This window comes from Phyllopteryx taeniolatus, chromosome 17, assembly GCF_024500385.1.
Source record: "Phyllopteryx taeniolatus isolate TA_2022b chromosome 17, UOR_Ptae_1.2, whole genome shotgun sequence".
In the NCBI taxonomy this organism is placed as follows: Eukaryota; Metazoa; Chordata; class Actinopteri; order Syngnathiformes; family Syngnathidae; genus Phyllopteryx; species Phyllopteryx taeniolatus.
In genome coordinates, this window is record NC_084518.1 from 22,291,044 (window position 1) to 22,316,651 (window position 25,608).

General features: G+C 46.7%; 1 protein-coding gene across 4 annotated transcripts in view; it reads left to right on the top strand.

Moving 5' to 3' along the window:
* Positions 1 to 405: 405 nt before the first annotated feature.
* Positions 406 to 25,608, top strand: part of sipa1 (signal-induced proliferation-associated 1) — a 37,029-nt gene continuing 11,826 nt past the window's right edge. The window contains exons 1-13 of one of the 4 annotated variants that reach the window (XM_061752944.1): positions 406 to 693; positions 2,231 to 2,328; positions 14,315 to 15,778; positions 16,002 to 16,126; positions 16,208 to 16,396; positions 19,086 to 19,260; positions 19,481 to 19,584; positions 20,818 to 20,975; positions 21,379 to 21,985; positions 22,556 to 22,830; positions 23,460 to 23,816; positions 24,960 to 25,086; positions 25,186 to 25,315. In XM_061752944.1, coding sequence (XP_061608928.1) covers positions 14,665 to 15,778; positions 16,002 to 16,126; positions 16,208 to 16,396; positions 19,086 to 19,260; positions 19,481 to 19,584; positions 20,818 to 20,975; positions 21,379 to 21,985; positions 22,556 to 22,830; positions 23,460 to 23,816; positions 24,960 to 25,086; positions 25,186 to 25,315 — 3,361 coding nt within the window. In that variant the 5' untranslated portion in view covers positions 406 to 693; positions 2,231 to 2,328; positions 14,315 to 14,664. Of the gene's footprint in view, positions 694 to 2,230; positions 2,329 to 6,321; positions 6,342 to 14,314; positions 15,779 to 16,001; positions 16,127 to 16,207; positions 16,397 to 19,085; positions 19,261 to 19,480; positions 19,585 to 20,817; positions 20,976 to 21,378; positions 21,986 to 22,555; positions 22,831 to 23,459; positions 23,817 to 24,959; positions 25,087 to 25,185; positions 25,316 to 25,608 lie in introns of those variants that run through there. The other 3 variants (XR_009785307.1, XM_061752945.1, XM_061752946.1) reach the window with 3 other exon arrangements.

Below are 25,608 nucleotides of genomic sequence, written 5' to 3' on the forward strand. Positions count from 1 at the left end.
GGAAAATCGTCCTGCTAAACGAATACGCGGATTACAACGAAGACAACTTTGGTAGCAGGGAATCAAGATTGAAGTCAAATGTTCGGAACGTTTCAGGTGGATGAGTTGCATTAATAAGCAGCGTGAAAAAAAGCCTTTGTTGACTGTAGGAGGTGACAAAACATTACATCGCTTTAAAGTGACATCACCCTTCTTTGAAATATATCGGCACATCTCACCAATCACGTATTTGCATTTATCAGCTCTCTTTTTGGCTCCAGCTGACCACTGCCGCCTCTCTGTCAAAGAGACCAAGAAGGAGGGGGGGGGGGGACTGGGGGACTGGGGGAGGACTGAGGCTAAGCTGTGTGTGTTTGTGAGAGAGAGAGAGAGAGACAGAGGACGAGAAAGAGGGGGGGGGCTGGCTTTACTGCGATGTGAATGCAAGGGAGGAAGGAGGACAACCAGACATCAACCTGCCTCTCGACGAAGCGGTCACGTGCGGCGCACGTATTGCCAAGCGTGTGTGATTGTTTGCTGTTTTTTTTCAATTTATTTTGGGACAGAGGAAGAGAGCAGCAGACAGGAGGAACTAAGCGAAGCGAAGTGGAGGAGGTGAGCGAGCCTGAGCGTGGAGATAGATAGCAGAAAAATGCTGCCACGGGGAGAAAAGGGGAGGGAGTCGGCACAGAGGAAGAGGATGAAACGTCGGAGGTAATAGCCTTTTCTTTCTTCCCGTCATCTTTCTCACCATAATGGGTGCGCATACACGACGCGCGCGCGTGTGCGTGCGTGTGTCGGCATGCTATGAGCGAAGAGGGCATGAAATAACACCTCGTGCCATCTCATCTTTTGTCTCTCCAGTTGTTGCCTTATCAGTGTTAACTAGGAGCTGCTCCAGTGAGTTAAAGTGCCCCCCTACAGCACCTTGCGTGTCATTTCTACACAACATTGAGGGATTCGACCCAGTTTGTCACCTTTGTCGCATTTCATCACTGCCCCCCCCCCCCCCCCATCTCTCCTGTCTCTCTATTGTGAGGCCCAGTCGTCTTTAAAAAGCAGCACTATGACACAGTCAAGGAGTCAGTGCAGAAAGCCTTGTGGTGCGGCGGACGGACGGACGGAGGGAGGGAGCCAGACGACATGAGCTGAACATTCATGGGGAAAAAAGAGTAGTGGGATTTGCTTCCGAAGCCTTATTTTTCAACAACAAAAATAAACTGCCACCTTTTGCTTGGAAGATTTGGTGCGCATTAAAGGTGATGTGGTGATATCATTGCATGTAAATCGGGGGGTTGTTTTCAAGGTGGCACACGCAGAGAATGAGGGATGCTGGAGGCAGGTACGTCCCCAAACAGCGCCACACCGCCACCCTCCTGCTTGCTGTAATTTAAGATGGGGCTAGTGTGTGTGTGCACGCGAGAGAGAGAGAGACCTGGGGCTTTCAGATGGATGCTGTAGGGAGAAAAGATGCAGAGATGCAGGACCTAGCATGCAGTGATGGAGACAAAACAGCAGCAGCAGCAGCAGCAGTCACTTACATAAGCCAGGCCACTCAAAGGACAGGGCATTTCATTTACATTGAGCCGCACTCTCCCCCCCCCCCCCCCCCCCCCCCCCCCCCCGCTATTCATTGTGGTCGACCTTCACGTTTCAAGCCGCGAAATGCATTTTGACCTGCAATGATAGAAGGACTCACTAAAGGTTCCAACAAAAATGTAGCTAACAGCCGACTGATGTGCAATTGGTGCATTCGTTCAAATTAAGATGGGATGAGTTTCTGTTTGAAGTTGAAGTTATGTTTCCATTGGGTTCAACATCCTTTTTACACTTTTTGATATTGCAACCTTGATTTTTTATGAAGCGTAGTCATTTTTCCATTAAATCTGGGTGAGAAGAACGTTCGCGACATAGAAGAAATGTAAGGCAGCCACAATAAATCCCACCCAGTGCGCCTCTTCCTCAAGAGATATCATCCATTTGAAATTCAATTCAATTCAATGAAAGTAGGCTTCCTTTCAGTACAGTCGGAATTGGGTTCTGTACAAAACATACAGTGACAAACTCAACTTAAATCTCGGAAACCTGACGAGGAAGTTGCTAGGAAGTTAGCGTTTCATGAAGTGTTGAACAAAAATGTTACACGTTAAAGAAAGCGATCGTTTTTGGGATCTACAGTTATCGCTTTTAGAAACACAAAACGGGTGAAATAAAATGTTAGAAATAAAACGGAGCTGTTCTCTGCACACAGATGATCATCTAGCACAGCCGTTCTCCAAACTTTGACACCTTTGAAGTACCACCTAAGAAATACTGACACCAGTTACCGCCATCATGACCGTCACGAAGGTACGGCCAGAGCTTTTAGTCCTAAAAAGGATATTCTTAACATTATGCACAACATCTGCCATTGGCTGGCGACGAGTTCAGGGTGTACCACGCCTCTCGCCCAAAGATAGCTGGCATAGGTTCCGGCACGTGAGGACAAAGCGTTACAACACTGTGGCTAAATATAGGAACATTGACAAACAAAAACAAAAAACTACTGTTCAATAATAGAGTATTGCACATAAAAGTTGAAAACAAGCAGTTCTTAAGATTCAATTCAAATTTGTTTTCCTAAAAAAGTGAAGTTCCCCTATTGTGGCTATTTAGACCTTCATAGAGTTACTCTCTAACATGGACTTAGTTGAAAAATTTGAATTCACCTTGGTTTTATAATACGAGTGTCTGACATCTACTTCTGTTTGACCCAATTTTGTATCCGCTTTGTCCATATTTGGCTAAGACCGCCCCCTTTCTTTCTGATTCGTTGCCTCCGTCTAGAAGACCCGCTTGTGTTTGTTATGTGGACAGCGTTGGCTCGGGAGGTAGGCAGAGATTTTCTATTTTCTAGCTATGAACATATTAGATGCTAGTTGTCCACTCATTGATTTTGTAAGTGACGAAGTATGTACTCAATGTAAACAAACGCGTTCATCCATCCAGCCATCCATTTTCTGTCGCGCTTCTCCTCACAAGGGACGCGGGAGTGCTGGAGCCTATCACGCCCTGAACTGGTTGCCAGCCAATCGCGGGGCACATACAAACAAACAAACAAACAAACAAACAACCATTCGCACTCGCATTCACACCTAGGGGCAACTTAGAGTCTTCAATGAACCTACCGTGCATGTTTTTTTGGGGATGTACCTGGAGAAGAGCCACGCAGGCACGGGGGAGAACATGCAAACTCCACACAGGCGGGGCCGGGAATCGAACCCCGGTCCTCAGAACTGTCGCCCGCCGTGCCGCACGTGTTAATCCAAAAGTGTAGTTTTGACACGTGACTCGCTAGAAGGACACCTCAGGAAGTTACTGTTCGGTTTCAACTCCCCAAAGGCACCTGTCAAGTGTTAGTTGACGTTTTGCTGACAATCATCACCATCCGTTATTGTTTGCCCTTTATACAAATTGGTGTGCTCTGTGCCTTGTAGTTGCAATGTGCAGTAAAAGTGAGTCACACTCGGGGGAAATCAACTTCAGCTCTAATGGTTCGTCCCATTATCACCGTGACGACTAAAACAGCACGAATCGTTTGCAGCCGTTAATCAGCAATGTTGCACAGAGCTGAAATATCAAGTCAAATGTGAGCAACTCTCCAAGTACAGTATCTCTTTGGTTAAGAAGCTCTGTGTGCGTGCGTTGCCTCTCATTTCGCTAAATGACCCAAATATTAGGAACAGTTCTCAGTGTGATTTGGTGTCGGTCTCCACCACTGCGAAATAAGAATCCTGTCGTTAAATGAATCCCTCTCTCACAGTGTCCGTCAAAACTGACCGTTATCTATTTCGAGATTGCTCGTTTTGCATGGCAGGTTACGTGAGTGTGTCTTCTCTGCTAACGTGTTCAAAATGAGGACTGATGTTAAAATGTCCACTTCCTCCACGAGCCGTTTACGTTTAACTTTAAGACGCACGAATGGAAACAGTATGTTTATTCTAATGTAAATACTGCTTAACCTCGCTATATTTGGAGGAAGAGCTTTGGAGACGCCCGTTGTGTGAAATCTCAAAAGTCCCTCTCGATAATGTCCCACATACGTCCATGAGACCGTGAGGCCGTGCGGCGGCAGTACTTCTCATTGTTCAAGTTGAGAAGTGCACTCAAGGCCATTCCGAGCCACTGAAAGAGAGCACGTCACCGCCTGCAAATAGCTGCAAATCTAAAGGGCACAAAACATCCTGCCCGGAGACCAATGTAAAAATACATTTTTTGCAAGAATAATAGATTGCCAGGCTAATGCACAGAGGCCTCTATTAGGCAGCCACTTGCCTCTCTCCCATGCTAAGAAGCAACGAGAGGACAGAGCAGCTGGAAGCTGGAGCAGATGCATTTCGCTGCTGCAACGTCTGCATGCGTGCAAAACAGACATGCGAGCATTGTAACAAAGGAGAGGAGGCATCTTAACATTTGCTCCGAAATGCATTTAAAAGCACTCTTTTACACTCTGTCCTGTATGCACGAGGCAGGATGCTCACATCTTCACGGAATACTTGATTTGCGCAGCGCCATTGTTAGCATCCGAGCTCAGGCTATATGTAGGTCGGAAGGTACACAGCCGATGCGTAATATTAAGCCACTGGAACGATGCTTAATTGTCTGCATTCGGACACGTGCTATTGTGCGCCGGAAAGATTCTTTTAATGACAGACACGAATGAGGAGATATTAGATTTCTATTCTCAATATTTTCTCCCGGACAGAAAAAGCAATGATGTAACGTCACCATGTCAGCAGTATTTGCTCAAGCGTGCTATCGTGAAAAGGGTGGCGTGCCCTCTCCGGCTCGGGGATGAGATCCTGGCCCAAGTGGAGGAGTTCAAGTATCTCGGGGTCTTGTTCACCAGTGAGGGAAGCTCGACAGGCGCATCGGTGCGGCGTCTGCAGTGATGCGGACTTTGTATCGATCCGTTATGGTACAGAAGGAGCTCAGCCGAAAGGCGAAGCTCTCGATTTACCGGTCGATCTCCGTTCCCACCCTCACCAGCTCGTGACCGAAAGAACGAGCGGCCGAAACGAGTTTCCTCCGCAGGGTGTCCGGGCTCTCCCTCAGAGAGAACGGGTGAGAAGCTCCGGGTCATCCGGGAGGAGCTCAGAATAGAGCCGCTGCTCCTCCGCATCGAGAGGAGCCAGACGAGGTGGCCGGGGCGTCTGATTGGGATGCCTCCCGGACGCCTCCCCGGTGAGGTGTTCCCGGCACGTCCCGCCGGGAGGAGACCCCGGGGACGACCCGGGACACGCCGGAGAGACTACGTCCTTCGGCCGGCCCGGGAACGCCTCGGGATCCCCCCGGAAGAGCTGGATGAAGCGGCTGGGGAGAGGGAAGTCTGGGCGTCCCTGCTAAAGCTACTGCCCCCGCGACCCGACCTCGGATAAGCGCTAGAAAATGGATGGATGGATGCTATCATGTCATCCCTATTCTGTTCACAGCCACTTGAGCACATGCTCTATTTGCACAGTATCTCGAGTTTAATATAATATTCTGGGATGTATTAACCTGCATGCGATTCATTTACGTCTAAAGCTTTTCTCGGTTTACCTAAATTTAGAATTTGAATTACATTCAAAATATTACAAAACATTTTGTATTGACCAGTGTTGTAGTCCTCAATTGATTTCTTGTGAGCATTCTCACTCAAGTTTCCAAGTGAATGACAATTTCTGGTGGGAATGTGCGATTAAGCTATTTTATATTCAATCTAAATCCTAATGCTGTTGGACGCCATTTTGGTTAGTAGCCACACAAGGTAATACGAGTTTTCGAAGGGATGGTGCATCCAATGCTGCGCTATTGTAAACATTTCTGAGTCACATAAGCAGGAAGAAATATGCCTGTGAAAGTCAACAAAAGAGTCACAGAGGCAAAGAAGCGCGTCTCTTCAAAGAACGACAGCGACTTGAGCCCTCTCGGATCATGATTTGTTCCCCTGAAAAAACCAAACTGAAAACACCTTATCAAACATTGAGTGAGTCCCAACACTCAGAGACAAATTAAACAAATTGATTTCATCACACAAATGAAAATGTTATGCTGAAGAACAGTTGAAATCATGTTATGGGGATAAACAAGGAGGAAGCAAAGGCGTGATCAGTGTGTCTTCCTCGGGAAGCGGATGCGGCAGACGGACAGTGTTAAAGCCAGAGTCGTCGTCTTCCTCTGCACGATAGTGAGGAAAAGAGAAGTGTTCAAAATCCGCATCACAGATTTAGCGAAGAAGTCCAGGGTCAGTTTCTTTCCGTCTTTTTTGCCTGTCAGCCACGCCCCTCAACACACTCACAGAGGGACAGAGGGACAGAGGGACAGCTGCTCTTCCTGTCACCGTGAGGACCGCCGTGCACCACATCCATGGACACTGTTTCATAGTGTCACTCACGCAAACACACATTACGCCATCTCACACTGAACCTCCGAATAACACACACGCTGCCTGCCGCAAGGTATATTTCGAGATACACAGGAAGTGGTCGTTCTCAGCCAGAGTGGCACGTTGATGTCATGGCAAAGTCATATCAAACAATAGAGCTACTTTCTTTTACCAACGGCATGAAGGCCACGTTGGAAACAATAGCTTTTACTCGGCAACACTTTCAGCTGGGTTTTATTGATGGATTTTTTCAATTTGAAGGGGAACTTAGTGACAGTATTAATATCCACGGTGCTATAGAACGAGTTTCTTTTACCTTACTTCCTTCTTTGTGTTTATACTGATGCAAGAGCTTCCCTGATCATGTAACTGCTCTATGTGCCTGAATGTTGTGGAAATACAGTATCTACCGTTTACATTCCTAGCCCCCCCGCCCCTAGTAAAACCTTGGATAGATAGATCCGGTAGATAGATAGGTAGAGAGAGAGAGACTGTAGATAGACTCTCAACCACTATGTCACAGAAAAAAATAAAAATAGCCACACAGAACTGAAACTGCAGCAGACACTACTGAAGTCAAATGTAAAGAAGAACTTCTGGTTCAGTGGTTTAGACATGAGACATATCCAGTAGAGCAGAGTTTCCCAAGCTTTTCAGCTCAAGACCAAAATGATCAATTTGGTTCCAACTTTAAAAAGAGATATAACATTGACAGATTCAGTATACTGTACATTTTTTCACATTTCAGTTTATTATGAAGACTTTCATTTGTAGTACCAAACTGTACTTGTATAACATGTAGTGGAGCGTGCCTGTCAACCACTCCTAAGAAACATTTAAATATTGCAAAAAATGACACATTCTCAATCTACACAAATAATCACTGATTTACAAGAAGTGGGAATATGGGGAAGGCTTGTGCGATAGCGTGCGTATTCTTGTGCAAATAGCAGAATGGAGGGGATTACTGTCCTACCTCATATACTGTAGCGAAACCAAATGTGAGAAAGGTTTGTCAGTATGATGCAGTACAGTTGTGCACCACTGCATATAGATATACATACATCTATCTACACAGTATCTGCATTATGCCACAGTGTATTCTGAATTTACAGGCAAAAGTTATAACCAGACTTTTCCAGTAACGGGTACAGTCTGTGCACATAAAAACACCAACAATACCGTACAAGTCTTCGGCACCATTGTTTCTGTTTTTTTAAAAATGCTGCAATGACCGCCCACAACTCAAAGGTCACTGAAAACACCGCAGACCTTCGATAAGGCGAAACTCTGAACAAAATTGTGACTAAAAACCTGGAGCATCATGTTTCTGTTCCTTTGTCCATCTGCTTGTTAGTCAGCAGGCTACTTCCCAGTTCCTGGAGGATAGTGACGAACAGACGGGAATGTGCCATTATAATTCTAAGCGTCCACTGAAGCCATAGTGACTCAAATGATGAAAATGAAATCCTGTATCTGCATCTTGATCCAGATCCCCTCCAATGTATTCGTTCTTCATTGGCCACATGTGACACACATGAAAAAGAGAGAGTAGTGCAGTGCCATCGACTTAACAGTTTTTGGAAGGGGTCCAGTTCACTATCCGCAGTTGGCTCCAAAGGGGTGGAGCTTGTGAGGGGAGGGGAGGCGTGGGGGGTTCTTTGGACTGAATTTGACCATCAAATCGTCACATTAATACACTTTTACTTTATCTAAAAGCATCACCAACAGACTAAGCCAGTGTCAAAAGGTTGCGCAGTAATGCAGAGGGGCAACTGTGTAATGTAACAGTGCTGCGTCGGATCAATAAAGAGCGCTGGTTTTATATTTCCTGCAATCAATCTCTTTTTCTAGACCCAAGAACTGATAGGGTAGCGTTTTACTACTATGAACACATTCAACATTGAAAATGGACTTTTGGGCATGCAAAATGGTCGGCAGGGGATGTTAATGTGCAATATGCAGAACTGTACATTGTTTGACTGGAATTGCTGTTAAGCATTTAAGACAATTTTCACAGCTTCGCCTCAAGACAAAACTGATTAGATCATGACACGGTCGTCCTGGTGGCCCGTTGCTATAGGTGTGGGAGTGTTGAGTCCAAAAAGACTCCTATGATGACAAATATAAGTGGATCAAGGTTTCCCTTGCCCGGATGCGGGTCACCAAGGCCCCCGTCTGGAGCCAGGCCTGGGGGTGCGGCTCGGAGGCGAGCGCCTGGTGGCCGGGTCTGCACCCATGGGGCCCGGCCGGGTAACGTGGGTCCCTCTTCCCATGGGCTCACCACCTGTGGGAAGGGCCATAGGGGTCGGGTGCAGTGCGAGCTGGGCGGTGGCCGAAGGCAGGGACCTTGGCGATCTGATCCCCGGCTACAGAAGCTGGCTCTAGGGACGTGGAATGTCACCTCTCTGGCAGGGAAGGAGCCCGAGCTGGTGTGTGAGGTCGAGAAGTTCCGACTAGATATAGTCGGACTCGCCTCCACACACAGCTTGGGCTCTGGTACCAGTCCTCTCGAGACGGGTTGGACTCTCTTCCACTTTGCAGTTGCCCATGGTGAGAGACTCCGAGCAGGTGTGGTCATAGTTATTGCCCCCCGGCTCGGTGCCTGTATGTTGGGGTTCACCCCGGTGGACGAGAGGGTAGCCTCCCTCCGCCTTCGGGTGGGGGGACGGGTCCTGACTGTTGTTTTTGCCGATGCACCAAACAGCAGTTCAGAGTACCCACCCTTTTTGGAGTCCTTGGAGGGGGTGCTGGAGAGCACTCCCGCTGGGACTCCATCATTCTGCTGGGTGACTTCAATGCTCACGTGGGCAATGACAGTGAGACCTGGAAGGGCGTGATTGGGAGGAACGGCCCCCCCGACGAGAACCCGAGCGGTGTTCTGTTATTGGACTTATGTGGTCATCACGGATTGTCCATAACGAACACCATGTTCGAAGATGACGGTCCGACGTGGCAGGCCTAAACATATTGTGAGGGTCTGCTGGGAACGTCTGGCAGAATCCCCTGTCAGAAGGAGTTTCAACTCCCACCTCCGACAGAACTTTGCTCATGTTCCGGGGGAGGCGGGGGACATCGAGTCCGAGTGGACCATGTTCCGCGCCTCCATTGATGAGGCGGCCGACAGGAGCTGGGTTAGGGTTAGGGTTAGGTGGTCGGTGCCTGTCGTGGCGGCAATCCCCGAACCCGTTGGTGAACACCAACGGTGAGGGATGCCGTCAAGATGAAGAAGGAGTCCTATCGGGCCTTTTTTGGCCTGTGGGACTCCTGAGGCATCTGATGGGTATCGGCTGGCCAAGTGAAATGCAGCTTTGCTGGTCGCTGAAGCAAAAACTCGGGTATGGGAGGAGTTCGGTGAGGCCATGGAGAAAGACTTCTGGACGGCTTTGAGGAAATTCTGCTCCACCATCCGGCATCTCAGGAGGGGTAAGCAATGCACCATCAACACTGTGTATAGTGGGGATGGTGCGCTGCTGACCTCGACTCGGGATGTTGTGAGTCGGGGGGGAGAATACGTCAAAGAACTCCTCGATTCCCATGAGGAAGCAGAGTCTGGGTTCTCTGAGGCGGGTTCTCCTATCTCTGGGGTGGAGGTCACCGAGGTGGTTAGTTAAAAAGCTGCTCGGTGATCCCGGATACAAGCGGCCGAAATGAGTTTCCTCCGAGGGTGTCCAGGCTCTCCCTTAGAGATAGGTTGAGAAGCTCGGTCATCCAGGAGGATCTCAGAGTTGAGCCGCTGCTCCTCCGCATCGAGAGGAGCCGGATGAGGTGCTGGGGAGAGGGAAGTCTGGGCGTCCCTGCTAAAGCTACTCCCCCCGCGACCCGACCTCGGATAAGCGCTAGAAAATGGATGGATGGATGGTGTTGAATCCAAATGATGACGACAGTCATCCTTTCTGGGTTCAATTGTCAGTCATCTCTTCCTGTTTCACAGGACGCACACTTGTGGTGTGCAAAACAATGACTTCCCCAAAATGTTGTGCATGTCTGCACTCTTGCACTTCTATGTGTAAAAGATGTAAGGTTTGTGATTTTTGTTTAAGCAAAACATTGAGATGGTGTGTGTGTGTGTGTTAACTGGAATCAGGAGTTTCAGGATAAAACCAAATGCATGCTTTATGCATCTCTTCTTGAGTTGAGGGACTGAGATTGTTCCTCTTAATGAATGCAAATATCATCCTGGACACAAATTTGTCAGAAACTGTGTCGTGTGTAGTTCATTATTTCAAAGTGTCAATGGATTTACAAAGGTTTGATTGTTTACAAAGATAATCATGCTGCGTTTCGTCATTTATCATTACGCTTATAGAGCAATTCCATTCTTAATTGTGTTTTCATCAACTTGCACAATTTGGAATGGATACAATAATGCATCAGCAAACCTACAGATTGTCCAGTGGGTTGCATTGTGGTCGTCTGTGACCATACATTTCTTCTTACTGTCGGAATTTTTGATGCTCTTGTATTGGATTGCATTATAATGTGCAGGTGTAACTAAAATCAAGAAATCCAGAAGTTGAGCATTCTCTAGTGCACTTCCTTCTCTGGTTTATTTAAAAGCATGGAGTTCAGTTCATGTTGATCTGTCTGTTGACTTGTGGCTCAAATGGCATGAGGGGGTCATGAGCCACTCCCATAATCCACCACACTGACTAAGTGGAGGTACTGCGAGTGCACTGCTATATCGTGTCTCGATGAAGTGATGTTTTCTCATGACAAAATCAGCTGCAACAATTTCTTCATAGGCGGTCACCTGGAAAGTGAAATAATTAGTTCGTGTCATCAAAACATGGGCATACCACAATAACATCATGATTAATTGTAGCTAGAGACATAGTCTAGACATCGTCATAAGAAGCAACATGAGCAGGCCGTGAAGGCACCACTTGTAGCTTGTAGTATTAGGAGCCTTTCAAAGCGCATTTGCTGTTTATTCCCATAATGTCCTTAAGTTGTTTTGTATTGCCACTCAGCCTTTCCTGCTATCGCTCATTGATCTGTTTATATCAGGGCACGGTTCAAGCTTGACTCGTGCAACACTGCTCGCTGGGAAATATTTGACTTTTCAGATTTGTTTCTTCCCCGTGGTAAGTTGTCTTTTTCATTTAAAGAAATAATAATAATTTTAATTGCAAAACTTCCTTCCGTTCAATGAAAAAAGTGTATAATTTAAAGAGGTGTCCAGAAAAAAATATGAACAGGTAGAAAGGACTTTTTGTATTGAACTTCACGTATTAAATGCCACACACTTGTCCGCAAAGGTGAAAGATGGTATTGTGCTTTGGAAAAACACAACACCGGCTGAATGAATGTAAGCATGTGGCCATCTTCTTTTCAAAATTCACATACATGAAAATTTGTTACGCCTGCATTATACTATACTAAGCGAAAAGGGCAAAAGTGGATTCTGTTTTGGCCAATCTAGTTTCTTCGTGGTTTATATATTTTTGACTAAATCCATTTGAGATCTTTGAGGTATTTTCTACAACTAAAATGTCACGTGTGGGGAGTAGCTGGACCCAAGAGCAGGCGGAGGCAGACAGTTTATTGAGGAAAGGTTATGGAGGTGATCCTGGCTGGGTTGGTGGCAGGAATGACGTGGGTCAGGAACACGGGGGAGCACTGGGAACGAGGAACAGTATAGCTTACTTGACATAAGGTGGGCCGTGGTACCGCTAGGAGAGGCTGCAATACTTCTGGGAACAGGTAGGCTTATATACGCCGGTGGTGATGCGGCAGATTGAAGACAGGTGCTGAAAACAGAGAGGGGAGGGGGGAGAGAGAGGACGCAAAGTGCCCTCCCGGCTCCAATAATGGAACCGCGGGGCAGTATATGACATCAAATCCTTTAAAAGCTATCTATCTGTTTTGTATTATTATTCATTTATTGCTGTCATGAAGGTTTCATAGCATTCAGTGTAAATCTGGAAAATGTAATTTTTTGTTTTAACAAAAGAAGACAGTCGCGGGCGTGCTGCCAATAAAACCACCGGCTCCTATTTTTGTAAAATCAATTGAAGTTTCTGTTTTCAATCATCAATTTTTCAATCATCTGAATAGACAGAGGGCTCAATTCAACCAGTGAGGACGAGGTGGTGTTATCACAAAGTCCTGGTAGACGCCATACCACATTTAGTGTTGACATGGAAACAAGGGCTACCAGTAATTTATGGGATGTGTGGGGGGGTCTTAAGAAACTGTGTCAAAGGCAGTTTCAAGGTAGCTTTGAAGTGGTGGAGAGTTGCACAGTTTCTGGTCGCCCACCATGCCGCTTTGTACAAAACAGAAACACTAAATATTATCTCTGAATTTAATATTCATGTTTACTACTGGCATTAGTTTGTACTGTGACATTTTTCCAATACTAATAAGGTTACCTTGATTACAGGAGTGACATAATAGAGTCCAATTATTAGACATTATTAATCTGTCACAATGTGTGGTGGCAGTGCACTTGTAGAACACTGCGAACCTCAACCACAATAATGAATCTATTGTTACATTTATATCTTTCTAACAGTGTTAATCAAAACCGAGCATTATTGTGTGTGTGAAGAATGAAATGTTCAGACTGCTCTTGTATTAGATTGTGCAGGTGGACCTAATACACCTAATAAAAGTATCCGGTGGATGTGTTGTGCAATTTCTCGTACTCTCCTCTTTCTCGCAGCGTTTTCATCACGCTAAAAAGTAAGCGTCCCACACCAAGGTTACTAATTACTGCAGAGTCATAGAACACAAAGCTGTGGGTGCCCGGATGCTGAGTCAGATGATATGAATCAACAGTCCACATGGACCTGACACACAGTTCCTGCTCAATCTTTTCATTAGGAGCTTGCATGCAAACACCTGGGCATAGTAGCATATCTTGCCGCACGACTGAAACCGCTGATTGTGTCACATTACACCACTTCTGTATTTTGTTTTTTGTAAATGCATCTTTGCAAAATATAAAGTTTCCTCTAAATCTCTTTGAACTAGGACGGGAAACGTAAGAGAGCAGACCATTGTGACGTATATTCTTTGAACAGCATAGTGTGTCTGTTTGTCAGTGTGTGTGTGCGCGCGTACCGCTGCACCTGCTCTTCAGGATGCAAGTGCGAGAGCTGAGATGCATGTGAAAAAGCCTGACAGGAAGAAGCCTTATGAGGTTTCAGCTTGAGGCGATTCACGTCACCGTGGTCGAACACAGGCAGACGAGAGAAAATCGATGACCAGAAATGGTATTTGTTTTGTTTTTTACACAGTTATCGAAAGGACTTCAAAAGAGGATGTATTTATCACAGTGAAAAAGAAATGTACCTTTAAAATACATTGTAATACAGTAGTTGTCACCCGGTGATCCGCGTCCGGGCAAGGGAAACCCGAGTTCATCATAAGGGGTCTTTGAGCCGTGGTTTGTCTGGTCCATCGCCTAGGACCTGTTTGCCACGGGTGACCCCGCCAGGGGCGGGAAGCTCATTGGGACACACAAACCCCTCCACCACGATAAGGTGACGGCTCAAGGAGGGGACAGTGAGTGATAATTAATTCAAAATGAATTCACATCCTTGTCTAGGAGTGTGTTGATCACTGCAATTGAATGGGATCCTTGGAAGAATGCGACTACTGTATATGATGAAAACAGCCTCCTTGGTAGGGGAAGCCATAGTAGGAAACAAATGAGATGTGGCTTGTTACATAGGCGGACTTTGTCTTGTTTTGGCTCAGCTGAACACGAACTTGAAGTACAGTGGCCCTCTTTACCCCCAAACCCTTAATACTGGACTGTCGTAAGAGACCCATGCGACACATCAAAATGGTCCGGGGGTGCTGGCAACTCACAATACAACACTGCTATAATAGTTTCTCTTCTGTTTTCTCAATGTCTCTTTTAAAATTAGGAGATTAAGTTATGGGAAATATTAAAGATGTCTTCTTTCTTTGCAGGTGCTGAAGAATCAGTGGATGCCATGTTGGGGGTACGGACAGGGACTTGTCTAGGAGGAAGAAGAAGAATCGGGCCACAGTGATGGTCCACCTCAGTCTGCAGGAAGCGGCACCTCGCAAAGCACCCAGTTGCGCACCCGGATGAGCCTCTGCTGCATTCTCACCGGTCCGGTCTTAATTATTCACATGTCAGAACTGCCCTGTTTGTGTACAGTTGAGACCAGTCGTGTTTTGAAGGAGGACTTTATGTTTTGCTTTCACTGAGTGGAGGTTCTTCTTCCAAGCATTCCCATTTCACATCTGGATCATTGGGGGCGTATTGTTGGATTGGAGGTGATTTCCCAGGCAACATGCAGTCCGACGACCTCTTCGTCCGCAAGTTTCGGCGCCAGAATGCGCGGCCACCTGTCGCGGCCGTCAACTTCGATCCAAAACGAGAGGCGGGATTGGTGGAGTGGCCACCCAGGAGGGAGGGAGATGGTTCGGATGGAGACAACCTGACCCCGAGCCGGGCGGGCCTCAGCCTGCGTGCGGTGGGCCGGGGCCACATCATGCAGAGGAGTAACAGCGATGTGACTTTAGGAGATTTGGACTCAGGTGGAAAGGCTGGAGGGAAAGCTGCTCGGGCAGTTGGTGAGAAGGTGGGCGTGGGAGCTCAGGGGGACTCTGGGGTGCTGCTACACAGGGAATATGGCAGTCTATCTTCGCTGGAGAGACAAACTCAAGTCCAGGATCCAGGAAGTGCAAACCAGGGGCCCCTGAGCCCAAATGCCCTCCGCTTTAAAGACCCCTTCCTGCTTTTAGGACTCCAAGGCAACCCACCAGAACCTGACGGCTTCTTTCGAGGCCTGTCTTCTGCCACAATAGACTCCCCAAAACCGGTAAAGCCGCCCAAGCCTGAAGGTCTTAGTAAGAAGTCCAAACCTGTGCCCCCTCAAATCCCTCAACCTAGTCCCTATGATAACATCGGGGGTGGTGCGTGGGTGAGGAACTTTGCCCATTATGACGTTCAAAGCATCCTGTTTGACCTCACCGAGGCAGCCACCAACAGAGACAGCATTGGACGCAAAAAGAATATAACCTCAGGGGCCTCCGCTGCCTCCCAGATGCGGCCCCTCTCCCAGGGGACCCCTTCTTCACCTGCACAGGGTGGAGTGGGCAACGGGGGTGGCACGGATGACCCCGAGCAGTCGCTGCTACTGGATGAAGGTGACGGCAACGACAATGAGCTCCTGCTCAGCTGCCCCCACTTCAGAAATGAGACGGGCGGCGAGGAACAGGTGGGCCTCGGCCGATCCCGAGCCAGGCGGGGGATGTGGTTGAGCCCGCGGACCCCCAACGATGCGGCCTCGGTCCTGGAGGAGCCCAGAGAAAGTCACATCCAGCAGCAGGGCAAAAGCAACTACTTTATAGAACATGCAGATCTGGGAGCGCATTACTATCGCAAATATTTCTACATGAAAGGTAAGAAACAGCAGAAAGAAAGTCTGACTGAGTGAATAAATGTACACTCACCAAAACTTTACCAGGTACACTCAGACAATTCAATTATAAATTCTTCTCTCGAACAACACCGCAGCCACAGTAATCCACGTATTGATAAGTTAATAACGCATGCACTCTTATTCACTTCTTGTATTGTTGGACCTGATGTTGTGTTCAGTAAGGGTGTGTGTTTTCATTCCAGAACATCAGAATTTCTTTGGCATGGATGATCGCCTCGGGCCAGTGGCCATCAGTTTCCGCAGAGAGGAGAAGGAAGGCACTAGTGGAGCTCAGTACAATTACAGAATCATCTTTCGCACCACAGAGGTAAACATCGTGCTCTGTTGAGTGTCAATGTTTTCTGTCCGGGTGATGGAACTCGTGTTCTGGATTGAATCCTCTCCTCAGATGAAGACACTGCGAGGGTCCATCTTGGAAGAGTCTGTTCCCTCCGCCGCCCGTCACACGACCCCTCGAGGTTTGTCTCCCAAGCGGCTGCTGGAGTTCATCATGCCCGAACTCAACCTGCACTGCCTTCGCTTGGCCTCAAACTCCCCCAAGGTCCGCGACACCTTGCTGAAGCTGGATGAACAGGGGGTAAGTACCGGGGAACCCGAGTATCCTGAACCAGTTTGTCCATTTCTGTCTCTTTTTTCAACAGTTTATTCATCATTGTTGGGTCATTATTCTACTAAAGATGTCCCTATGACATTTTTCGTCACGTTGAGTGCATCATTAAATTATTGTCAAATTAATTATTTTATCTTTTTAAATATTAATATGTGTTCAATATGAGTCAAATTTATAAGGTTTATTGAATTTCCGCTGCGATTGGCTGGCGACCAGTCCAGGGTGTACCCCACCTCTCGCCCGAAGATAGCCGGGATAGGCACCAGCACGCCTGGGACCCTAGTGAGGATAAGCGGTACGGAAAATGGATGGATGGATGGCATGGGACCTTGAAGTAAAATGATTTGTAAAAGGTGGAGACAGGCTTGCAGTGGTGACACGTGGAACGTCAGATGAATCTTGCGAGATTGTGGAAGTTTTAGTTGATGATGGCCAGCAGCTCTCGGTCACCGACGTCATAATTCCATTCGGCAGGGATGTAGTTTCTGGGAAGCGTGAGAACGGCGCCCGCCCCGGTGTCCGAGGCCATCACCCTCCGACACGAACTGGCGGGAGGGGTCAGGGTGTCGCAGGATAGGAGCACTGGCGAACAGGTTTTTCAGCTGGTTCGAAGGCTAGGGATGCAGCCAGGGTCCACTGGAATGGAGAACTGGTGGAGCTAAGGCTATAATCATTATTCGGCATGAATGAACAAAACACTTGAATGACCATACAGACTTGTGTGAACTTTTATTGCTGTCATGGGAAACAGTGCCAGTGCTTCAGTGGTGCTCTTTAGAGGTTAATAGGGCTTCAGTTGTCCAGCAGATGCCACCACCACTGAGGTGTTGAAGCTTTGAATCTTTTTCAGCACAATTGTTAGGAAAGCCTCAGTGCTTCATGAGGCTTCGCTTGCCCACCGCTAAGAGCCTGTGTACCACAAGTGGACGTTCATACTCTGGCAGTGGAGTCCTGGATCCGGCGGACTTAAATGGAGGTGATGATGAAGGCTGATAGGCAACAGGTGCGCCACCGAGAGAGAGGGCGAGAGGGTCCAACAAAGGAACTGCAAGGCATAGCTCATGACACCAACTTTCAAACAGAAAAATCCAATGAAACATGCTCAGATTGCTTTTGAATATGTTCCGTTTATGTAGGTTGCAGGTCTTCCCTTGGATCCATGGGAAGCTTTTTTTCCAGTTAGCAAATGTTAAAAATGCTTCGAGTGCTCTTAGTTTGCACAGCATGTCTTTTATTTGACACACACGCACGCACGCACGCACGCACGCACAACTGACATTCTCTGTGTATAAAACTGCTGTATGAACTGGAACAGGTAATTAGTTTTGTGCAGTTGTCGGAAGAAGAAGATGACGGGGATTAGAAGGAATTATGCGAGCTCCACAGGTGCACATTTTCACTGTTCCCATTTTATGCTTTTGGTCTGAAAATAGGTCCAAATATTTATCGTCCATCTGATAGGGGATGGTTTTTGGGAGGTCAAATCTAAAAAGCAATTGCTGACAAGAGTACTCAGAGAATGCAGACAGACCTCCACTGTTGACAGCATTGAGTTTGAATTTGAATTTGAATTCTCATTGGCACCTTCTTCAATTGGACTTGGATTTATTTTCAATCATTCAGTCATTTATTTTGTACTTACATGATATAAATGTTTCTTCTTTCATTTTGCTTATCTTTCAAAATAATTCATGATTTGTGGGTTCCCATTAAAATAATCACAGGAATAATCAGTGAAATCAGAACCCATCTTGTTGCATTGCAAGCAAACTGAGCATAATCATGATTCAGAACACACTGGCAAAACAACAAAGGAGTTTATCATGAAGTACACTTAGAAAGTCAATCTCCAGACTTAAAGGAGGCATATTTAGCATTTTCTTCACTCTGTAGAAACACTTCTCAGGTCTCATTTGCAATCCAAAATTGAAGCACAGTTTATGATATTATTTTATACGGAGAATTTTGCCATCATGCAAAGCACGCGAACACTTCCCCGGCCCCATATAATGCTGGACCAATAGCAAGTGCGAATGTCATTACCGTGACAGCAAGGGTATCGCTCGCGGGTTGCATGTTGAGCCCCGAGTCGAGAAAAGCAGGCGTGCACTGCAGCAAAGCTTACGCCAGCGCCCACGAAAGCAGCGTGGATTGCATTTCCCCTATCAGCTCTAAATCACAATGCAGCTCAATTCAGAATGACTCAGTCAGTCAAAATATGTACTTGCTTGTTCAATTTCATACTTGATCGGTTGTGAGGTCATCCAATTCTTTGTATGCATTCAAGTACATTTTCCACAGTATGCTCCCTTGAAACCTTTAAGAGCATGCATTTGACGTGCTCAACAGGAGACGTGAATGAAACAAACAACAAGTGAAAGAGGCTGCGACGAAAGCCTGGAAAAGTGTCACAAGAAAAAGAATGGAAAGGTTTGATGACTGTCAACACGTCACAGGCTCGATGCGGTTCTTGAGAGAAAAGGATTGACAACGAATTACGAATTCTTGTTCATTTAGTCTATCTGTTCCAGTACACTAAAACAAAAGTTGTGTTTCATGAGCAAAGACATAAAAGGGAGGTGTCGATATGAAGTCTCGGTACAGTAACGACATGTTTACCATCGAAGTTTCTCTCCTATTCTATCTTGGACTCTAGCTAAATTTTCAGCGAAAGGTCGGCGTCATGTACTGCCGGGCTGGGCAGAGCTCTGAGGAGGACATGTACAACAATGAGAGCTCTGGGCCGGCGTTTGAGGAGTTTTTGGACCTGCTCGGCGATCGCGTGCGACTGAAGGGCTGGGAGAAATACCGAGCTCAGCTGGACAACAAGAGTGAGTACTTTGCTCGGATTGGTTGGGTTTGACTTTTTGTTAGAGCGCCACTGTCACGAGGGCATCGGTGTGAGTCTGACATGACTGAACTCATCATTTGACACGTGTCTGCCAAATAGTGCTTCTCTCACAGCCGGTTTACGTTCACAATCTAAAAGCCAAGCTAAAAGTATGACGTTACCACATCTTTGCGTGACGTGTTTCTCTTGAACTTGTGCAGCCGACTCAACGGGGACACATTCCCTCTACACGCGCTACCAGGACTATGAGATTATGTTCCATGTGTCCACCATGCTTCCCTACACCGCCAACAACACTCAACAGGTAAAATTAAAGCAGTTACAGTGACATGACAGCGATATTACACAGATCATTCTTACGGCATCGAAGTAAGGCTCCATAAAGCAAGTCATCATTTATAAAGACTGTTAAATGTTGTAGAAAAGAGTCTTCGTATTCTGCAATAAGCAACACATGAAAATCCTGCCCCCCAGTGTCCATATTCAGTGGTCTTGCTGTTCAAAACGATGCACAAAGCGGAAATAGACCCCAAAAACAGGGAAGAGCTCTGCTTTATGGCTGCTGCATATTGGCGTCTGCAGGTCGTAGGGTTGAGGGTTTAATACCTTTGAGGCCAATTTGGGGTTGAGACAAGCAGTTTTCAGTCAAAAGGAAGCAATTGGCCTCACTATTGCAATACCTTTGAAGGGACGTTCACTCCTCGAGCTGCAGCAACAATTTGCCTTGACAATAGAATTATGCTCGCCATCGATGGACGTAGTTCGAGAAGTATGTTTTCGACAATATGATTGTTATTGTGGTTCAATGGGTAGAAGCGCATCTTGCAATGGTTCAGTTTGGTATATCACAGCAATCTACAAACGCAATCATACTCCATATTGTTCAATATGACAGCAATCGATATTTTGCATCATTCTCATTATAAGGGGAGAAAGTGATACTTTTTTTGATTCAGCGCTTTTATTAGATTGTTTTAAATTGTACAGGTGTACCTATGGTCTATTTTTAGCTGTAGGTGCGGTATTTGTTTCTAATGCAGGGGTGTCAAACTCATTTTTGTCACGGGCCACATCGTAGTTGTGACTTCCCTCGGAGGGCCGCTACAACTGCGAACCCATATAAATGATAGTTGACCTCATATACATTGAGTACATACAGTATATACAACACATTGTATATATAACCAGTTTGGAAATCAGAAGCCTATTAAAACATGTATTACATTTCTTTTCAAAGTGGGATTGGTAACCAAAAAAAAAATCTCAATGGTATTACACCGGAACACAATGAGCAATTTTGATTTGCTTTCGCGGGCCACATAATATCAGGTGGTGGGCCGGATCTGGCCCCCGGGCCACCAGTTTGACACCCGTGTTCTCAGGCATAATGGCGGTGTTCTTGAGTTGTAATGTTTTAAATAGTGACTTTAAGGTTAGGGATAGCAAAGAAAAGCCGAAACAATTTGTATGATTTTCATTGGTGTCATCATGCATTTAGGCCATGTTGTCTAACGATACTAATTTGGATCATTTTTAGTTGCTGAGGAAACGTCACATCGGAAACGACATTGTGACCATTGTGTTCCAGGAGCCAGGCGCCTTGCCCTTCACGCCAAAGTCTATCCGCTCCCACTTCCAACACGTCTTCATTATTGTCCAGGTTCACGAGCCCCGCACAGACAACACCTATTACAGGTCGGACGTCATGCCTTTTATGACACGCTATTGCTCTCATCGGTATATAGAAGTTCTCGTAAAGTCATACACGTCAAACACTCATCAGTTGCAACAATAGTTAAACCTGCACAACATAATGAAATCCAATCATGTCAAGTATGTAATATTTCGCTTTGCTCATGTAGCTCAATCAAATTGTGGGCAGATATAATATGTCCACAATAATGAATATGTTTGCAAGTGAATATCTCAGGTGTCAAATGAAAAGTGAGCTAATAAAGGATGAACGATATCTGTATCGCTCCCACAATGGCAAGCAAGCATGATCAAATGTTTATCGAGCAGAGGAGTTGCACACAAGCCTCTCAAATGCAAACAGGACAAATGCTAAATCGCTACCTCTCTTCATTTCATTGAATAGGGTGGCTGTGACACGCTCGAAAGACATGCCATTATTTGGCCCGCTCTTCCCGAAGGGCGCTCTCTTCCCTCGCTCGCCAGCCTTCAGAGACTTCCTCCTGGCCAAGGCAGTCAACGCTGAGAATGCTGCAGAGAAATCGGAGAAGTTCCGCTCCATGGCCACTCGCACGCGACAAGAATACCTGAAGGACTTAGCTGAAAACTATGTGACTACGACGCCCATCGACTCCTCCACCAAGTTCCCGCTGCTCTCGCTAGGAGGCAAGCGAAAAGACAAGCTGAAGGGTGCCAAGGGGGCGGAGCTGCACAGTGCCGGGGCGCTGGTATGGGCCGTGATGGTCGACGGGGGGGAAGAAGGGGAGGCAGGGGAGCACAAACTGCCCTGCCTGCTGGGGATCTCAGCTGAGTCGGTGGTGCTCATCGAGAGGTGCACGCGCAGGGTGGTGTTCAACTGCTCCTGCAGGGACGTCATCGGCTGGAAGGCGGTGGCCGAAACAAAAGAGGGCGGGCCCTACTTGGATATCTTCTACGAGCGCGGCGAGTCGGTGTGCATCAGCGTGATGGAGAGCCAGGCTGAGGATTTAAGAGAGGTGGTTCAGAGGCTGGAGGTGCGTGATCATCGCATTAGGATTCATTCATGACTTACTCAAGGGGGTGTTCAGAATGAATCCTTGATGCCTCGCTATGAGACGGCAGAACCACAAAATGTCTGCCAGCCCACCAGAGAAGTAAAATGCTGGTATTCATGAAAGGTGCATGTAATCGCTGTATTTTACTGTCTATCCAAAGGGGAAATTCGACAATCATTGAAACATGTCATATTGCTACTGTCCCACAGCCAACCAGTTGGCGGTTTAATGTCTTGAGGGCATTTAATGTGCTGAAGAGAACCACTTTCCATATTTTGCCTTGAAATTATTTGCTTCTGGCATCCATCAATTCCTTGTTTCCTGCCAATCCCGCTCAGGGTCACAGATGAGCTAGAGCCTCTCCCATCGGACTTTGGTCAGGGTACATATAGAGAACCACTGACACTCCTATTTTAAGAAATTCTATTCTGACATTGTCATGTCTTTTAATCATCTTTTCAGTCTATAACTGCTTTTGCCCGTGACATGGGATGTGTAGGACAGCGCAATATGTGTCCACTAAAGTCTGCGTCCTCCTGTCATCTGCAGTTGGTTACCCGCGGGTGCGAGGCCCTGGAGGTTACCCCGCTACGTGACGGCGTGGGCCAGCCAGGCTTTCTGATGAACGAGGAGGGCTTTGTGACGGAGCTGCAGCGGTTCTGCTACGCTGAGAGTGGCGGCTTGCAGCTGTGGGCTCGTGTGGTGCGCCTGTGCGGCCACTCCCTTGTCCACCTCAGCACGGAGGAGAGGACCAAGCTTCTCCGCACGGCGCACAAGATCCACATCACCGTCATCCCACCGGACGAGAACGGGAAACCCCGCAGGTGGGAGAAGCTGCAGGGTGGATGGGGGAATGAGATGATGGGAAGAATCATACATAAAGCAAGAAAACAAGGGAGTGAGGAGGAATGGGAGGGTGAAAATAGAGGTTGTCTCTGACAAAACAAGTGACATCAACAAGCAGCTGGCTGATGACTAATCAATCACAATTTGCATTTAAGTGAAACAATTGAGAAGAAACAGCAGGAGATCAGTGAGCATATCATTGCTGTGGCAGAATGTTGAACTGAACACCTCTACAATGCACCGCATATTGACAGTCATTAGTATGTTTTCAGCCTTTCTCATGGTAGCACACCCCGCAGTGTGTGTGTGTGTGTGGGGGGGGGGGGGGGGTGGCGTGGGGCGTGGGGGCAGTGGGGCAGTGGCTCATTTACATGAGACAGAACTGCCCCACAGCAGTCAGTGCTTTTAAGGAGCATAGAAGTTACGGAGCATCCAATGTGATTGTTCTGACGTCGTCCGTACGCTGCTCACGACGCACAGTGTGCTGTGACTTATCAACGAGCACGAGGGTCCTCCGTGCGTTTGCCACCATCTCTGAGGGAGTCATCATTTCTAGCTGAAGTGTCAAGTAGAGAAAAGTATCATTTCCTTTTTTTGTGTTCTTTAGGAGCTTCTCTGAGCTGTACCAGAAAGCCATTAAAGATGCAGAGTGTACGCCTGGCGAGGACCAGTCCGGTGAGGCCTGGGTGCTTGAAGAGGAGGAACAGGGGGACAAGCTGAGAAAGCGGCATAGTGTCATCGAAGCAGACACAGCGAGGGTCCAGGTGGAAGCCGACGGGGCGGAAGGGCACCGAGGGCGAAGTGAGCGAGGCGACACTGCCTCGCTTTTGGGGCCGCCGAGCCTACCCTTGTTACGGGCCACTTCCCTGCAGGACCAAACCTCCAATCAGGACCAAGAGAGCTCGCAGCTCACACGGAGCTTCTCTTTAGAGAGGGAGTCATCCTACAGAGATTCTTGTGAGGGGTGAGTGGAAGAAACAATCACTCATTTCTCAAATGGTTTGAACAGATTTAACAGTTTTGGTCCTAATAATCTCAACACACAACACCGCACGCATAAAGATTCTGTTCCACCACCAATCTAGAATTCAGTCCTCTAAGACAAAGATCTCGCGTGATCAGACGTGATCACACTACCGGATATGTCGCGGCAATGTAGTGCGGGAATGTTGTGGAATGGTGACGTCATCAATAAACTCTTAGTGAAGCCACTTACTATAGAAAATACGACATTGGGTAGGACGTGTTTGTTTTTATTTTCGGCCGCCTCCTTGTACCTCCGTCAAATCACCGCTTGTCACGGGAGACGCCGTCTTTTCCCACACACGTGTAATATTTAAGATTTCGAACCCTATTGTCGGAAAACTTTTACTCTGAACAAACATCAGGTCACAGATTTGATTTTATTGATCATCTTATCAAACATAAAATAGTCTGGGGTTTGTTGCCCTTGTCCGGGAAGGGTCAAAAACAAAAACAAAAACAACCTGATTCTCTTTATGCGTGTACTGGCCCGAGAGAGAAATAAAGAGAATTTTATTTCAGGTTGCAAACACAACTTCATCCATCTCCTAATTATACCTTTAGGTCAGAAATAGCAGGGCTGCTGGTGATCCATTCTAATTGAATCCTGGGTGTCATTGTTCATTCAATGGACTGATGTGTGGGTATGTACATTCCGAAATGAGCCTCGCCGTTCTCTTTTAATTAATAAAACACAACTATGATTGCACTATTACATTTGGAATAATAGAGAAGAGTAATACATGAAAAAGAGGTCGTTCATGCATCAAAGCTAAATAAGCCTTGCTTTGAAAGAAAACTGTTTGGTTTGATGCAAATGAGGATTCCAGGCTCTCAGAAACATGCATTTGCAAGGCTGTATTTTGTTTTAAGTACAACCAAACAAGCGCTTTGCAATGTGTTTTGAGAAAAGATCATGTTACAGAGCAGGATGGCAAAACAGCTCTCAGACAAGAAGCACACATAGAACGCAATCCTGCGGATTACTTCGTATTCTGTTGACCTCTGATGTCTGCAGTAGATGCAAATGTCATCAAGCCTGAACAGCGGATTTGTTGACTGCTTTTTTCTATCGCTCTTACAGACACATTTACGACAACGTGGCCTTCAAAGAGGACCGCCACATCTACGGGAATGTCGGCGAGTTGAGAGATGCCACACCTGATCTAATCTTGGCTGTCAAGCCCAAATTTGTCCCGCAGGACGAACAGGTGACCTGGCGAGATAGACGCTGAGAGATGTTATAGATCTCCGCTCAATGATGCCCCTTGCCTTCATCTGCGTCTTTGTCTCCTTTTCTACGTCGACAGTTCATCGCGGACTTCGCCGATGACAAAGCTTCAGCGAGCGAATCCTCTCTCTCCTCCTCGAGGTTGTCATGTGTGGACCGCGCTGAGAGGAACTCACGGGCCTTAAGTCTTCACAACTCCATCACCAAGAGTAAGACTTTCAAAGCTAAGCAATTTAACACACACACACACACACACACACTGGACAATTAGTCGCACTACAAGAGAGAGAAAACAAATCTGTCTTTACAAAGATTATAACGCTCAATTTAGATGATCAGGGCACTTCTGCAACACTGCAACCACAATAACAATTAAACATCATTGGATTTCTAAAAAGAGACAATTTAATACCGGTATTTTATTGGCTCTCATTGTGTAACAAATGTTTTATAAACCTTTGTTTTATGCGTGCTGTTTGTTTGTTTGTTTGTTTGTTTGTTT